General features: G+C 36.3%; 1 protein-coding gene across 1 annotated transcript in view; it reads right to left on the bottom strand.

Annotated features, from left to right (window-relative positions):
* Positions 1–17,578, bottom strand: part of EYA4 (EYA transcriptional coactivator and phosphatase 4) — a 240,676-nt gene that overhangs the window by 38,433 nt on the left and 184,665 nt on the right. Inside the window, exons 6-10 of the mRNA XM_072965897.1 lie at positions 13,347–13,413; positions 11,985–12,127; positions 11,693–11,836; positions 9,898–9,977; positions 7,480–7,645 (exon numbers count right to left, since the gene is read on the bottom strand). Of these exons, the coding sequence (XP_072821998.1) occupies positions 7,480–7,645; positions 9,898–9,977; positions 11,693–11,836; positions 11,985–12,127; positions 13,347–13,413 (600 nt within the window). The remainder of the gene's footprint in view (positions 1–7,479; positions 7,646–9,897; positions 9,978–11,692; positions 11,837–11,984; positions 12,128–13,346; positions 13,414–17,578) is intronic.

Genomic DNA, 17,578 nt, shown 5'->3' with positions numbered 1-17,578 from the left:
CAGAACTCAAGTTCAGTATGTTCCCACCTCCTTACGTCAGAGGAGATCCCATCCCTCCACCTGCAGACGTGACTTCCCAGCCTCACCTATTAGGGAACTGGGTTCTGTTAGTCAAATTCAATCTTCCCTCAACTTCTTCCTTTTCTGAGGGGCTACAGACAAGTTGAAAAGTCCTTCCCTTTGACCTTGCATTTCTCTATCTAGAAGACATCTGCTTGCTATCTTTCCTTTTTGAAGAACTCTTCTTAAAAGAACAGTGCATACCAGTGCTGTCTAACAGACATATGAGAGCCACAAATGTAACCACATGTATAATTTAAAATGTTCTAGGAACTGCACTAAAAATGTAAAAAGATGGGGGGGAGAGTACAGCTCGGTGGCAGAGTACATGCTTAGCATGCACAAGGTCCTGTGTTCAATCCTCGGTACCGCAATTAAATAAATAAATAAATAACCTAAATACCCTCCCCCACCAAGAACAACGAAAAAAAGAAAACCAAAAACAAAAAACCCAAAAAGTGTAAAAAGAAACATGTAAAATTAATTTTATTCATGTATAAATTGATCTAATACATCCAATATGTGTTAACTGATCTAACATATCCAAAACATTATGATTTCAGCATGTATAAATATAAAAACTTACCAATGACATGTTGTACGTAAGTTCTTTTTCATGCTAAGTCTTGGAGATCCTGTGTGTGTATCACACTCACAGCTGACTTAAGTCTTACTAGCCGCGTGTGGCCACAGAGCACCTGTAGAGCAGCTGGTACAGACTGAAGTCAGCGGCTATGGTACTGGACGCACCTTTGTCTCCACTTCCTGACATCTGACTTGCCACAGTCTAGCTCCAGTTCACCAAAACCCTAAGAACACTGCGCTTACCCAGAGTCCCAGGAACCCTAAATGACAAATGGAACAGGCAGACCCAGTCCTTGTCTTCCTGGCTCTCTGTGCCACATATGACCCTCTGTAAACACCACCTCCTCAGAACCATTATTTGGCAGCTGACACCCTGCATGTTCTAGAATCTTCCTCATGAGTCCTCTGTCTAGGAAGCAGGCACTTCTTTTCCTCCTTCCTCCTTCCTCCTTCCTTATACGCTGGTATTTAGTGGCCCCATCCTTTGATCGCTGTCCTCTCTCCATACCACGTGGGCAATCTAACCCTCTCATAGGTTAGCCACCTTGTACGACGTGATGACCCGCATGTAAACCTACTCCTCCAACTGGGCCACATCCTAAGTTTCAGGCTTTGTATTTAATTAAGTTCTGCATGTCCCACAAATACCTGACATATAAAGTCCGTGATGGAGCATTTTATGAGGTGGAGAGTACTGAGCAGTGGCAAATCTGTGGGAGGGGGCGCTAAGATAAACAAAGTGCGGCAACAGTGCGGTGCAGTAAAACTTCATAAGTAACAAGAGTCAGACTTACCATAGGACCTCAGGCATTCTACTCAGTCTCTCGGAATCCCTGTTTCTTTGTGTACTAAAGTGTGGGTAACAGCAATTATCTTTTTTTTTAATCTGATTTATATTTAATTTAATTTAAATCATATGCATAAAGTTAAAATGTCTAGGAGAGTCCAATGGCAAACTATATTCAATTTAAGTTATACAATTATTAAACATAAAGATGTTACAACTATCACAATTTATCGTACAATTAAAGTAAAATAATTTTGAGGACAGCCAAGAAGTTATTAATCTAAATAAATAAAACTGAACAAACTAGACAATATTTAGGTAATATTTTTTTTCTGAGATGTTCTAAGTAAATACTAAGTTTTACATGCCTGACCTCTAATCATTCCTAATGGTTAAATGTTTTCTTTGGGAAACTTTGTGCAAGTCAGGATAGGATCCCCCCCCCCCAAAAAAAAGCCTGTGATCCAAATATTATTTCTTCTTAAAACACTGCTAGCACAGTTCACTGCATGGGTTTCTGCTATCAAATGTGTGAGAGTAGACAGTATAATAAAAAAGTTCTTTTGTTATGAGGCTGAATATAGCTGTATCTTATAGGAAATCATGTTTCAGCTTACTTTTATGGGCATTAAATGAGGATTTGGGTACTTAAACACACAACAACTTTTTAAAAATATCACCCCCAATTTTTTTCTGTTTTCAGTAATTATTTTTAAAACAGAATTTTCCTAAGGTTACTATGTCCTGCAAATCAAATGTTCTTTTTCAAAAAAAATTTTGATGCAAATTAACCCACATTTACTAAACTTATAAAAAAATTTTGGGACAGCATTCCATAAAACCTATCTTTCTTGCTGTTACAGACCAATTTTCAAGAGTTAACTCTCAGAAGGCAGCTTTGTTTCTGACACAGTGCAAGAGGACAAAAACTTGCAAAATCCCAAAATTATTGTGATTGGTTATGGGTAATGATGGCTGGCTCCATAAAGAAGGAGTTTAGCAGGAACAACACAGCTACTCAAATGAACTGCAAGGCAGCAGCTGTCACATCACGGGTGTGAAAAGAGCAGAAGGAAGAAGGGAAAAGACTGGTCATAGGAAGTGTCAGGGTTTCAGTAAAAGCAGGACTTGATACCACTGATTCTAAGTTACTGAAGGGTCTTAGAAGTGTTCTGATGGGAGTAAAGCCTTTGAAGAAATGAAGAGTAGCTCCAATTTATTAAACTCTTAGTATGTCATGTATTTTCTTTTTTAAAACGTTTATTGGAATATGTGTTTGGCTATCATTCACTGCTCATGTCTGTAAGATTCAACATTATTATAACCTGGAGCAGCTGTTTGTTTTTTTTCCTAAACGTGGCTAGAACTTCATGACATGTGTATCTTGTGCTTTATTTCTCTATTCTGTTGATGAACATTTGGGTTATTTGTAGTTCTAGCCAACTATGAATAAAACTGCTATAAGCATCCTTGTTTGTACTCGTGGCCATAAGTTCCTCTTCCTAGCATATCCTTGTATGTATATACCTAGCAGCCAGACTGCTGGGTCACAGGGAAGGCATATCTTCATCTTCAGTACAAACTGACCACCTTTTCCCAAAGCGATTGTATTAATTCACTCTCCTAAAAGCAATGAGAGTTCCAGGTGCTCCACACCCTTGCCAACACTTGGTAATGCTAGTTTTTTTTTATATTAGCAATTGTAGGGGTATGGTGGTATCTCATTGTGGTTTTAATTAGCATTTTCCTGATGAGTAATGATGGAGAAAATTTTTTATTTATTTCTTCCCATTTGGTAATCTTTTTATAAAGTAACTTTAAATCTTTGGCTAATTAAAAAATTTAGGTTATCATTCTCTTGTTGATTTGTCAGAGCTCTTTATTGTGAAACATTCTTCACACACACACACACACACACACACACAGACACATTTGACTTAAACCTCACTTTGACCCAATGAATTCGGTCCTTCGTTATCCTCTTTTTAAAACTGGAGACATATGGGACTTAACTTACCAAGATGAAATAGCTTGTATGTGAAATGCTGGTATGATCCCAGGACTCCTGTTTTAACCACTAGGTAATACTTCCTCCCCCAAACAGCAACAGACCTTCCAGGTTACAAAGACGTCAAACCCATATCCATTTCTACTGATTAGAAGAGTAATACAGACTTTATACAATCTCTGTGAGAGTGAAGGCCATGGAATTCACCCAAAGAACATCAAAGTAAAAGAGCAGGTCCTGAAGAGGGCAGGGGCTGCATCTGGCCCCCTTCAGTAACCACCCAGGTGGAACTGTTCTGACCTCCACATCTTTCGAAGGCTCTATCCTTTCTCCTATATAAAGGGCAAGACCAGGAACTTGGGCTCTACCAGTCTTTAAACATTGGTTGACACTTTTTTTTTTAAAGAAGAATGTTAATTCCAGAGCCTCTGTGAATTTCATTCAGGTAACTGCACTAGAGTACATTAATGCTGCAGGTAGGGAGAATGCAGATTGGCAGAGAAGTTAAATATGGTCAGTCCTTTCCATCTAAATCCTCTTATTAGCTTCAGTGAAACAAATTAGCACTTTGCTTTCCTTCCAGTCCTGATGTGAAGTGCCATGAAGCTATGGAAAGTCTACTGAGTTCTGCTTAAGAAACTGGCTTCTTTTCAAAGAGTGAAGTGATTTCACTATATCCTCTACTCCTCTGAAGCACTTGTAAAGTTTAATTAGCCAATGTATCGGAATGTTTGCCAAGGTCCCAGAGTACAGAATAATATTGTTACGAATTGCTAGTTATATTTAATTCTAAAGATCTTTAAAATTTTAAAAAGGAGGAGCTATACAATTATCGTTAAGCTTAATGTGCTAATCAGTCATCAAACATTATAAATGCAAATCAAAAATATAATATACCAAGGGTAATATCTAAGTTAAAGGCAAAGAATGATCTTTTTAAAGATAATGAACTAAAATATCTGTTCTTAATCAGCATGGTAATATTTCTTTAAGTATATTGTCAAATTACCTAATAAGGTAAACTAAATAGCTGAATGCTATTTGCAATTTCCAAATAACATTAGTCATTTCTCACTGCCTTAGGCTTTTTCCTGGGCCAACACTATACATGATAGAATATTCATATTTTTAATCAGCACTGCAATGAATAACTGTACCTTCTAAGTTTTGGATATTTAAATCCAACTTTATTTCATTAGGTTTATCTCTAAATCAGAACAACCAGCTGTCTCTTACAGAACATGAAGGATGTTTCCATTTTAAGCAGGAGAAGTCAACAGCGAATGATTTATGAAAAACTGTGGATTTAATTGTTAGGTCTCAGCTTTAAGTCCAAAATGCAGAGCCAATCAATGGAAATTACTTTTCATACCCTTAAACAAAATACCTCAGATTTCATCAATAATAAAGAAAAACCCTGTAGTTATGAATTTTACTTTCTGGATGCATGCCAGATCTACAAAGGCAGAATCAAACTTAAAATTACCTTGACTGAAGGTCTGAGGTCAAAGAATAATATAGTTACAAGTAGAAATAATTTCTTCTTTAAATTCAATAGAAAGTCTGGAAAGATCTGGAAATTATGTCAAACCATTTTTATTGGCATTAGCAACCAATGGAGGGCTGAAGAAATTTGCAGCATTCTGATACTGAATATGAGTAAATTCAAAAACACTCTCTTGGTCCTATTATTCAGCCTCTGATATACCTGGATTATCAAACACTTCTGTGGTTTTGTTTCTGAGCACAGTCATCTGACCTTGTTTTGCCCACGCATTCACCAGTGAGAAAACCCTTTCACAGTGTGACGAGAATGTCAAATACCTTTTCTAAATAAAGTGTTTCCACCACTTGTCAAACAAGGATCCTAAAATCACTCACACTCTTCAAGATAAGATTCTTAATGAAATATAAGTATTTACTCAAAGAGGATGAGGACAGATGTGGAACCCAGAATTTAGGCTGGGAAGAAATTAAAGCGAGGGAGATGCCAAGGGTGCAAATTTAAGGACCCCAAGAATGAACGGCTCCTTAAATTTTGCACCCTGGGCGTCACTTGCCTTCCCTTCGTTCTGGCCCTGCACAGGATATAGATGCTCAGAGAGGCAGAGGCTAGACTGAAACACTAAACAGGAGGGAACGAGGACCAGGAATCCAAAGAGGCTGTGTGCTCTGCGCTCAGGAGGGAGGATCTAAAAGGAAGACAAGAGGAAAGAGCAGGGGCATCAAGACAAAGTCTAGTACCCATATTAACTGTTTTCCCCTGGGTCCATAGTTAGAGACAAGGTTCTGAACAGGGCACCAAAAAGAAAGAATGTGACCATTTCATGAAAATGGGCATATTTTAGCTGTTGCTTAAAGTGTCACCTTCATTGTCACTTCTTTATGTTTAAGTTGGTTTTCTCATTAATATTCCTAATATTATGCAGCATTTTCCTTTTCTCAGCATTCATATTATTGTAATTATTTGCTTGATCTTTGTTTGGCTTGTTAAATGGAAGCTAAATGTATGCAGACAGCTCATTCACTGCTGATGCACCTAACAGGCACTCAATAAATAATTGTTTAATGGTCTTGTATCTTCTTGGAACCACTGGTCCAGTCAGAAAGAATGTGCTGTGTGGTGACCATGCTTCCCTATTCTTTTGCCCTTCCAAAGCAGGACAAAAAAGAAGCAGGGATGAGTTTGGTTCTTGCAAATAATAGAAGTCAGAAAAATATTCTTGAACCTACTAATGGTATTCACAAAAACAAACAAACAAAATTCTTAACTTCATTTTTCTTATTGAGTTTTGATGGTTCCTTATACAGTCTGGATACAAGTCCTTTATCAGATATGTGTTTTACAATATTTTCTCCCAATCTATGGCTTGTCTTTTTATCCTTGTAATGGTGTCTTTTGAAGAGCAGAAATTCTTTGTTTTATGAAGTCTAATTTTTCTTTTCTTTTCTGAATTGTGTTTTTATGTCTTATCTATTAAACCTTTATATAATCCATGGCCACAAATATTTTCTCCATGTTTTCTTCTAGAAATTTTGGTTTTTACATGTATGGTATATGGTATGAGTTACAAGTCAAGATTCTGTTTTATGGTTTTTTTTTAATTTTTAATATGCATGTCCAATTGTTTCAGCACTATTTTTTGAAAACCTATGTATTCTCTAATTGCCCTTGCCCCTTGGTCACTATGGGCGTCTGGACTCTAGTCTCCTTCATTGCTCTATGCAGCTAACCTTTTTAGCAATACCAAACACTCTTCATTACTACACTTTGTAAGTCTTGAAACCAGGTAATGTGAGTCCTCAAACTTGTTCTTATTTTTCAAAATTATTGGACTATTCTAGTTTCTTTGCTTTTCCTTATGATTTTAGAATCATCTTGATAATTTCTCTAAAAGGTCCTGTTGAAATTTTGATTGGGATTGCGAAGGATCTCTATTAAACCTGCTTTTAACTTTAAATTCCTCGGCTGTGTTAAAGATATGTCAGCAAATACAGTTCTAATAAGAATAGAGATAAGCTTCCAGCAATGAAGAATACAATAGATTTTAAATATGTGCTGATCAGACAAAGATATTAAACTATCTACCAATGGTCCTAGAAATCCTAAGAATGTGGGAAATGACCACTGGCTGGAGCTCCTGGTGACTCACAAGGTGAAAAAGCTAGCTATACCGTTTCTCAAGCATAATGGAAATTTTATCAGTTTTATCCAAAGAAGATAATATTTCAACTTTTCTATTGTTAAGATCTTCACAAAATCGAGAGTTAGTCTGTCAAAAGATCCACTTACCTTTTTATCTCTATATTCATATATACACTATCATTTGAGATGAAAATTTCCTAACAATCCTACATCTAAAAGAAGGGTTTTCTGAAATGCTGGAGAGCCTCACCTAATACAGTAGTACTAGCACAGATTAAACATCAGCATAATTATCTGAGAACTTTCAGTCATGTTTTTAAAATGTCAATTATCTCCATATTATTAGACACAGCAAAACATTTCAAAGTATTTCACCTGGATGAAGATCTGTACCTGGTTGGCTAGTCAGTCCTGGAAGAGACTCCTGCAATTGATAGGTGGAGGCTGAGGATGACGTGCCATCGGCTGTGTTGTTTGATGTCATGTATGCTCCATACGTTGATGCCGAGTAATATTGTGCGTACTGGTTTTGGCCAAAGGCTGTGTACGATGGATAATCCTGAAACAGTAATTGAGATGTGTGTGTATTGGAAAGAGAGATTACGCCCTGGTGGGCACCAAAGCAAAGCAATCACAAAAGTCATCGAAAAATTAGTATTTGGCTCCATATGTTGTGGAGTCCATAGCTTTGAGGTGATCCTACTTCAGCAGAGACCCTTCTGTGGGCATATTCTACATGCATGTAGTAATGAACTACCCTGCAGGGTTTGCAAACCAGATTAAGATTTATTTTCACAGGAAGACTGTGTCCTTCTAGAGAGCAGGGAACACTGGCTTATTTTCGATTCTTCAATGCATAGGCAAAAAAATCTAATGGCTTATAAATAGCCGATAGGCACACAAAAAAATGCTCAGCATTGCTGTCAGAGAAATGCAAATCAAAACTACAATGAAGTATCACTTCACACCAGTCAGAATGGCCATCAAAAAAGTCTACAAATGATAAATACTGGAGAGGGTGTGGAGAAAAGGAAACCCTCCCACACTGTTGGTGGGAGTGTAGACTGGTGCAGACACTATAGAGGACAGTATGGAGGTTCCTTAAAAAAATAAAAATAGGCTTACCATGTGATACAGCAATCCCACTCCTGGAGGAAAATATAATTCAAAAAGATACATGCACCCCAATGTTCATAGCAGCACTATTTTCAATAGTCAAGACATGAGGGACAACCCAAATGTCCATCAACAGATGATTGGATAAAGAAGATGTGGTATATATACACAATGAAATACTACTCAGCCATAAAAAAGAATAAAACAATGCCATTTGCAACAACATGGATGGACCTGGAGGAGATTGTTATTAAGTGAAGTGGGCTGGAAAGAGAAAAATAAAAGGCCATATGATATCTCTTATACGTGGAATCTTAAAGAAAAAAAAAAGGATACAAATGAACTACTTATTATTTATAACTCAGATAATTGATTTCTTGAATATATGTAAGCACATTTGACTGTCCTTTATGATTGGATTACTGCATCCTGCTGATTCTTATTTTGCAGTTGGCTTTATTCTTTTGATAACTATGTAAGTTTAAAAAGCTAAAGCTCTAAATTGTTCTTAGAAACAATAAACAGTACATATATGCAAATTTTAAAAAATCTGATGGCTAGCAGGTGTTCAATAACTTTGCAGTATCAATAAAAGAGTGAGTGAAATTAAGCTACCTGGATTAGCAAAAATTCTCAATATTTTAAAAAATTAAATATGTGCACTGGCTCTGATGTTTAGTGTTTTAAGAAACCATTTTTCAAAATAATGCCAAATTATGCAATCTAATCCTGTCAAAATGTTATTATTCCACTGTTTAATAATCAAACTGTCCTTTTTGCCTTTTGTTACCTTGATAAAAACTGAAAGAAGGCAATTAATATAATTCCTTCAGTAAATTCAAAGAGCAAACACTCGTGCAGTAACTTACATTTTAGAAAGTGTGTAAGTCCAGCAATTAATGTTAGAATAAAATAGTGGATCGCCCGCCCATGAAATCAGTTACCCTTCCATCTCAACTACTCTGAACGTGACTGAGAAGTAGGAAATAAGGACAAAAGTTTCTGAATATATCACAAATTCATCTCACAGCACACTGATCCACCCACTCACAGACGTCCACTCTTGCTCCACACATAATTCTAATGTGATTCTAGAAATACTCGTGGATTTCAAAACTCACAAAAATATTAAGCAAACATAACTAGGAGAACTAAGGACTGTTAGCAGCAGGCACAGTGACAAACACAACCAAGTTACAGCTATCAGGAGAGCAGGAATTAAATAGTTATCAAAAAGACTCATACAACCAAAAAAATATAAGCCAATAGTAGTTTGAGAGGAGTATTGTTTAGTAACAAATGATTTCTTCTTGGATCAAGAATGTCCCTACAGTCTACATCACAACCCAATTCCTGATTATAGTTCAACCTATCAATTTTCATAATAGTAACTGTTTTATCAAGAAAAAAATAAAATTATGTTTAGTACAGCTGAAGATAATTGGAAAATATGCAATAGATTTCATGCCAAATGACTACAACAATCATGGCTTAAATGTTTAAAGGGCAAACCTTCAGCAATCAGGAAACCTAAAACATGTGCAATTACATATATCCCAAGAATTCTAGATAGCTAATTTTTATTACCCTGAAATGCCATCTTGCTTTTAAATAAATAAACCTTATTAACCTGAAACTATTCTTTAAAAATGTGAAACAGATAATAAAAAGCATAAATACAAAAAGCTACCATACCTGTTGCGAACCACTGAAATTCGTTGAATTGGAAACCGAATTATTTGCGTAAATAGTAGATGACGGTGCAAAACTAGAACCTAGAGGTAAAGAACAAATTGCACTTAAAAAGTATTAAAAATATTATTACTAAATATTAAAATATTAAAACATTAAAAATATTTCACTTTGCAGGATTCAATGGGAGAAACACATTTTTAATTTTGTTGTTGAGGCAATAAGATTTGAAATTGAGAGATTTATAAGGAAAATGTGCTTCGCTCTGTCTTGTGACCACAGGTGAAGTCTTTGCTTTGGAAATCTGTGGAGGTAAACAGGAGGGACTGCAGCTAAGCTTCAGGGGTCAGTGTCTAGAGGTACAGAAGTACTCAAAGAATAAAATATTATACATACTGAGACTACTTCCAGGAAACTATTAGAACTTTCAGATGGTCATATCAACTGCATATGCACACAAAAACCACTTGAGTTAAACATTTGGCTGGGGTTAGCTTAGGAAATAGACACACAGAACCCATTTAGAATCAATGCTTGCAGCTTCCTGTCTTTTTGTTTCTCTATGTCCTTTCCTTAGAACAAAAAAGCTGGGAGCTAGGGCTCAGACCCAAGGGAGAATGGTTTATACTGCAATCATCTAACGTTTCATGGCCTTCTGAAATTTTACAGCAAGGTCAGAAACTTACTTACTTATTTTTTAAACTAGGGCAAAAACAAGTAAACTATCAATTGAGATGTTTTTAAAAGAATATGTTCTCACGGAATGTACTTGTTAAGGAATAAAATAACTGAAGCAGTTGATTATTTATCACTGTGTTTTGAATAGCAACTGTATTAGGTAACCAACACAAACTGAAACTGATGAGGCCTGGAATATCCAATATGAAAGTATCTTGAGGAATAAATGGAAATGTCTCTACAGCCCCTTCCACACTGCTAGCCGAAGCCGAGTGGCCACTGTGGCTGACGCACGCATGCCAAAATTCTAAGGAAGAAAAAGAGACCTGTCATTTCAGCCAAAAAGGTCTAAGTAATTATTTCATGTCAATCAATCAACTAAAATGTCAATATTAGTTGGTTCAAATATGTTAATACAGCCTTACCTTAAGGCTAGCAAATATAGACAAAATGACAGAGAGGAAGAAGCTTTTAATGTTTTTGGTATGTCACGAAAATGTTTTCTGCCACTACCATACAACGTCCAGCAATAATTTTTAATCAAAGACAAAAACATTAAATAATGATCATATAAGGAGAAAAACTTTTCAGGGGGTAAGCATAACATATATAAATATTCCGATTTAAGAAATATAGTATTAATAGGGGAGAGGTATTGTATAAATGAACAAAAAAAATCCTCCGTCATTCAATGATAAATGGGACTTAGAACAGTGCTAATTCAATTTTAAATACAATCAAAATAGCAATACGTACACAAGGGATACTGACAGGAAAATACTGGGTTTTGTCATGCAGCTTTGAAATCACTTAAGGAGATGCCAAACATGCGACTGGCGTGGTGTCTGGCTTGGAGGCTGCTTTACTTGACTTTGTTTCCTGTCAACTTTCTGCAACTTAAACTTAGGTATTTAAATTTGGTATGTGTCGTGTTTCTGGATGTCCACTGAGCTCTGTCCATCATGTTTCTTCCTACTTATTTGCCTTTTCTGATGAAAACGTGTGAGCAGTGGTAGTGTCTAAACAGTCTTTGTGACTGCGTATTCCTAGGCTGAAGCCAAGGACTCTCATCTAAAGAATTCCTTCTCACAGAGCACAGGTTCCCTGTCCAGCTACTCACCTGGCATCTGGTAAGAGTAAGGAGTCTGGCCTGGCTGTGGGGTGGAGAACCCTGGGCTGTAACTGAGACACCCACTCTGCAACGGGGACTGGGTCTGTGAAAGTCCGCTCTCTGTCTTGATGCCTGGTAACATCACGCCCAGATCTGTTTGGAAAACGCATGTGCAAACCGTTTCATTAGTAAAATGATCTTCCTTCTGAGTCATAACTTCTAGTAGAACATACAACTCCTATGAGCGAGCAGGATTACCTGCTTATAAACCAAAAAGGAGAAGAGAGAAGACGGGAAATACCGTAAGTGGGCAGGCTGTAGGGCTGTCCTGTCTGTGAGTAGGCGGTGTAGACGGCTGGCTGCTGCATCCCCGAATACTGAGTCTGGCCTGCATACGCAGACATTGTTTGAGCTGCTGGTGTAGAAAGAATGTGTGGATAGGGCCTAAATATCAGAAAAATAGCATTACTGTGGCAACAAAGACTGCATTTTAATTCAGACAGCTTAGCTTCAGCGAAACCTGATAACAGCCAGGAAGTAATCCTTCTTCTTTATCCACACTATCATTTGAACCGTATAGAAATGAACAAGAGTCTGAATGTCAGCAGCCCAGGCTCTGCTACAAACCCATTTAGTGACCTTGGACAATTTCAACTCCCTAAGTCTACACCTCACCTTTCAAAAGAAAACTGCCTTAGGTATGATACCTAAAGTCTTGTCCAGGTCCGTAATTCTTGTTTACATCAGAAACAGTATTTCAAATTGATATGCAGATGGGAGAAGTGCAGCCCAGGCCAATTAATTAGTACACTCATGAGCATATTAACGGTCATCACGTGCGACTCGATGCTATGGGATGACTACAAAAGCTGTCAAAACCCCTACCAAGAATTCTCTACAAAGAATTCTTATTTTAAAAAGAAAAGAAAAGAAAAAAAGTAGGCAGCTTCACCAAAAGAAAGGAGTGCCAATTCCTTCACCATGACACATCTTACAGAATGTTCCGAAATGGATATCTAACCCTCAGCCTATGTTTAAGGATAGACACTCTCACTTGCTGCAGAAAACAGCTTTTCAACGTGCATGACCAGGGATCCAAAATCTTGACACATCTGGCTGATGGCAACCGAATTCAGATATACACCCAAGATAGCTAAACGTGTGATTTCTACCCTCATCCTCAATAAGTTGACTATGTTAGTTATCAACACAATAGCTTTGTTTTTCAAAAATATGTTTATTAGAACTTGAAATCCATTAAAAATATTATAATGAGGGAACAAATGATGAAGTGTTGATACTTGTATAAAATGTAATCTTTTGAGATTTTCTTTCCCCTAGTCAGCATTTCTGAATCTTCATTAAAATGGAATCAATGCATTCTGGTTTGAGCTCGATGCCTTCCTCAAAGTAGACAAATATCTAGCATTAAAGGAACTGCCCTGACAAAAGTAAGTGTATCTTTATTCCTAGATGTGTGAAGGGTATTTATCAATATGTCTAACCTAGCTAACTAAGGTATCCAAGTATCTATTCAACTAGCTATAACATTTATATACATAAATATATCCCCACTTAAAGTTGTTATATTGTGTAGATACGATGAATCACGATAATCCCGGAAAACTGTTCTAACGAATTTGAAAGACTGCAGAGCACTTACTTGGAGGGATACAGCTGTGGGGAATACTGATGCGCTGACCTGGGGCTGTAGCCGCTGCTTGTTATTACTGTAAGACACAAAATCAGTGCAAAAAAGGTTGCTTCACAAATACATTTCATGAGAGTGTAAAACACTAATTTAAACAAACTACTATGTTAAAGATAGGTTTCTAACAACTCATTCATCTTCTAAACAGAAACAGATGCCTACACATTTTCTCCTAATTAAACTGTTTCACATTTGTACTAGGAGCACGAGATGGACTCTTCCCACATGTCATCCCCTTCGTAATTCCTCCATTTTCTCAAATCGGTAGCAAGCTCTTGTGTATTAATATGCTAAGAATAAACACCTTTGACTATAGGTAATTAAACTTTCATGATATAAAGATAACTGTTTTAATTTGCAAACTTTATGTTTCAAATTCCAAGTATGATGACAAGATATTGCTCTTCCTCCATGTTCATTCGAATAGAAATACAATGAAAATGAAGAAAAATGTGAAGTTCCAACCTTCATTTTCAAATTCTAAAATGCTATCCTTTTCTATGTCCTTTCATTTAATCAATCAGAGGAGTAGTTAAAAATACAGAGTCCAAAATGTTCTAGTAATAATTGGAATATACACAGAAAGCAAGGGTGATACTGTAACATTTAAAAAAATACATAAATGCAAGATACAGCAGCAATCAAATTTACAAATATATTTTAAATAATCAGAGATGGTATTATTTTTGAGAAGAATTTAAAGGTGAAGGTCAGGTCCTATTAACAACATCTCAGCCAAACATGCAGCCCCAAACTGGAATAGATCCAAAAATTTGGAAGTTTCTCTTTCCTTTAACCATCTGCCTTGACTAAGACAGATGTATTGCAAATATATGGACTCTAAAGTGTTAAGGCAGTCCCTTCAGAGCCAATCCATACTGGGCAAGCACACAGAGTGTCTTTATTAGACCATCTGCTGTTCATTCACTTTTCAAAAAGATTAAAGTAGTACACAATGCAGCCCTGGAATTAGTTTAGTCTAATCAATCATAGTTATACTTCAAAGTACCACGTCCTTTCTAAGTTGTTCATAGTAATTCTGGAGCTAAGCTTTTAGCATTGTAAAAGTGACAAATAGGTTTAGGTTGCTAACTATTTTATGAAACACGATATATTTCTATATCCAAATGCTATTAAGTACCCTTATGATCTATTGTTTCATAAACACATAGAATTTAATGTATTTAAAATGCTATTTGGACTGGAAGCTCTGAGTATAGAGAATACACTAAAGTTTTCATAGCAATCGTGCAGAAAGTACACTTTCAAGAATATTATGAATCAATTTTGAAAGTCACTGAATATAACTAGAGGTGTTATGTTCTAAATATTTTCAGCAACCAAAGTTTGAGCAAACTTGCTATGTCTGATTAACTAATGAACCATTAATTTTCTACTTATTTATTAAAAACATGAAGAATGTTTAAAACTTTAAAATCAACTCAGTGAGGACAGTTTTTTTTTAAAAAATCACACTTTGGACATTAAATACATGTTACGTAATAGCAACAGTATATTCCACAGGAAATTCAGTCGCATTCATTAATTCACAGTAGCAAATACTCTGCTTAGGAGAAATCTAGTTAAGTAAAGCTTAACTCCAGATTTACTGTCTCGTATTTATAAAGCATCATGTGGCACACTCAAAACTTGGACTATACTCATCAGTTATTCTCAGGATTGTAAAACATAAGGCTTTCTAAAGAGACATCAAATAATGAAAAGAAACACTCACTATAGCTGCTTTTATTGAATTAGCCAAAGAGCAAAATTATTTCAGAAGAAACCCTCAGATAAACGAACACAATTTTGAATATATAAGATGCTTCTCCCCTCTAATGAATGAATCTAGACATCATTAGAATAGTGTACCCATAATAGAATAAAGGTTCAAACTTAAAAATTTCGTATTAATGTCTGTATGTTCATCTTCCAAGTAGAATACAAGACCTTTGACTCAGAAAACTAAGATGTTCACATAAAACTTAAGAGTTTACGCTTCTTAACTAAAATGTGTATATTTTATTGTAAGCAATAAATCTGTAGACAACTGAAAACAACATTGGATTAAAGTGAGCTGAGATTATGCTGATCAAAGTAAAGACTGTTTCTACACAGAGCAGCCTAATTTCCAGTGTAATTTCTAGAATACCATGCACAAATTTAGGAGACATTCTTTTTATTCCCCATTGTCATTTAATTAATCAAGAGGTGTTATGCAAAGAATTCATTATACACCTTCACATCTGCATACAAAATAAGCAAAAGTGCTTATCTTCAAAAAGTCTTGAAAATTAATTAAAACACCTTTTTAATGAATATACCAAGTTTTCATAGGGTGCTGTCAAGCAATTTTAAGGTTTTACTCTTCTTATTTTAAGACTTTAGATCAATGACTCTCAATGAGATGAGAGATGAGGGATGAGGGGAGGGGGTGGGTGGAAATTTTGCCAGCCAGGGGACATTTAAATGCCTGGAGACATTTTCGGTTGTCACAACTGAGGAATGCTATTGTCAGCTTTGGCTGGATGCCAGGGATGCTGCTAAACACCTTACGATGCAGAGAACAGCTCCCCCACAACAAGAAATTAGCCAGGTTTTGAACAGTGGTGCTGCTGAGAATCTGTCCGATTAAATCTGGTCCATGATGTTGGAATTGTTCTATATCTGAGTTGCCTAATACGGAAGCCACTAAAAAACCCACACACATCTATTAAATACTTGAAGTATGACTGATGTAATTAGATAAAACATTTTTGCTTTTACCAAATATTAGTTAATTAGACTAAATAGCCATCTATGGCCAGTGGCTACTTACATTGGACAGCACAGCCCTGGATAATTCTTAACACTGGGAAACTATTTGTGAATAGAATATGAGCAAATTTCAGACAGCATGATGGTTAACACCTACTTCTTTTTCCATCTTTATATTTTCCAGTGGGGTATTAGAGAAAGGACTCCTGGACTGACTGGGTCATCACTCCAGACTCATTTACACCAGTGACCCCCTGTGAGGCCCTGACCGTGTGGCCTTAACCACCTTTACCTTCTCTGTGCCTAGGTATAGTTTCTCATAAAATGGATCGGAGGTCTCTGAAATGCCTTCTGGAACTAGCATCCCATAATTTTCTCATTCAGCTTTCATTAACTTGTGGTATACTATTTAAGTATGTCAGCAAATACTTAATTTCATTCCTATCCTTAAAAACCATGATCATATGCATTTACTTTGAAGAAAGTTCACAACAGTTATGGTGAGTAATACGAATGTTAGAGCAAGTGGGTACCTATTATCTCCTGGGAGGCAAGCGAATCATCAAAAAGGATGTGAATTAGGACATATGTGTCTGTATACAAAGTGTCTAAGTTACTACTTCTTTCTGCTTGGAGCACTAATATTTATGTGAATACATGGCAGCTGCTTCCAATCAGTGCAAACCAATGAAACGGGATCATCTGTATCTATAAAAATCAAATATATGCTACAAGGGCATTTTACTCAAAGATTTACCTCAACTCTTTTTACCTGAGAGGCATACCCACGTGAAATCCTTGTATATGAGAACATGAATAAATATCAAATGTATCGGAGGAGAATAACAGAACCGAGATTTAATTATCACAAATACTTTTTTGGGTTCAATGTTCATCTTTCTGCTAAACAAATTCCTCCTCAGGTTAAAGAAAAAAAATCCTTTCATCAGATAATAAACCAAACAAAATATTAAACTTAAAAAACAAAACCTTTAAGTCAACTTAATGCATGTCCTTCGCTTCCACCTGGGAGTTATCAGGTCCTTCTATTTAAAAAGGATTGATGTTTAAAGACATGCTATTGTTCTCTCTGAAGCATCTGAGTGAAAGTGGTGCTCTCAGAGGCTGGGTTCTAATGCAACCAGCATGTGCTCTCCCTCAGCCCATTAACCTTTAATACTTGTCACTCAGCTGCTTACACAGGAGGATTTTTTTTTTTCAACCCAGAGAGGAAACAAGGTTATTTAGGAGGAATCAAACGGATAGTTTTACATCTCGAATGTTGCCGAAAAGGCAGTTTTTATGTCATTTAAAAGGCGAGTTGAAGGAACAAAGTCAACTATTACAACCTGATTATTAAATTAAACATGCATAAAACAACTATGAAAGAAGCCTGCTCGGCTTCTTCCTAATAAGGAAGTTGTGGG

The sequence above is a fragment of the Vicugna pacos genome, chromosome 8, assembly GCF_048564905.1.
Source record: "Vicugna pacos chromosome 8, VicPac4, whole genome shotgun sequence".
NCBI lineage: Eukaryota > Metazoa > Chordata > Mammalia > Artiodactyla > Camelidae > Vicugna > Vicugna pacos.
Note: the sequence above shows the minus strand (reverse complement) of the source record. Positions and strands in the feature narration are given on the sequence as shown.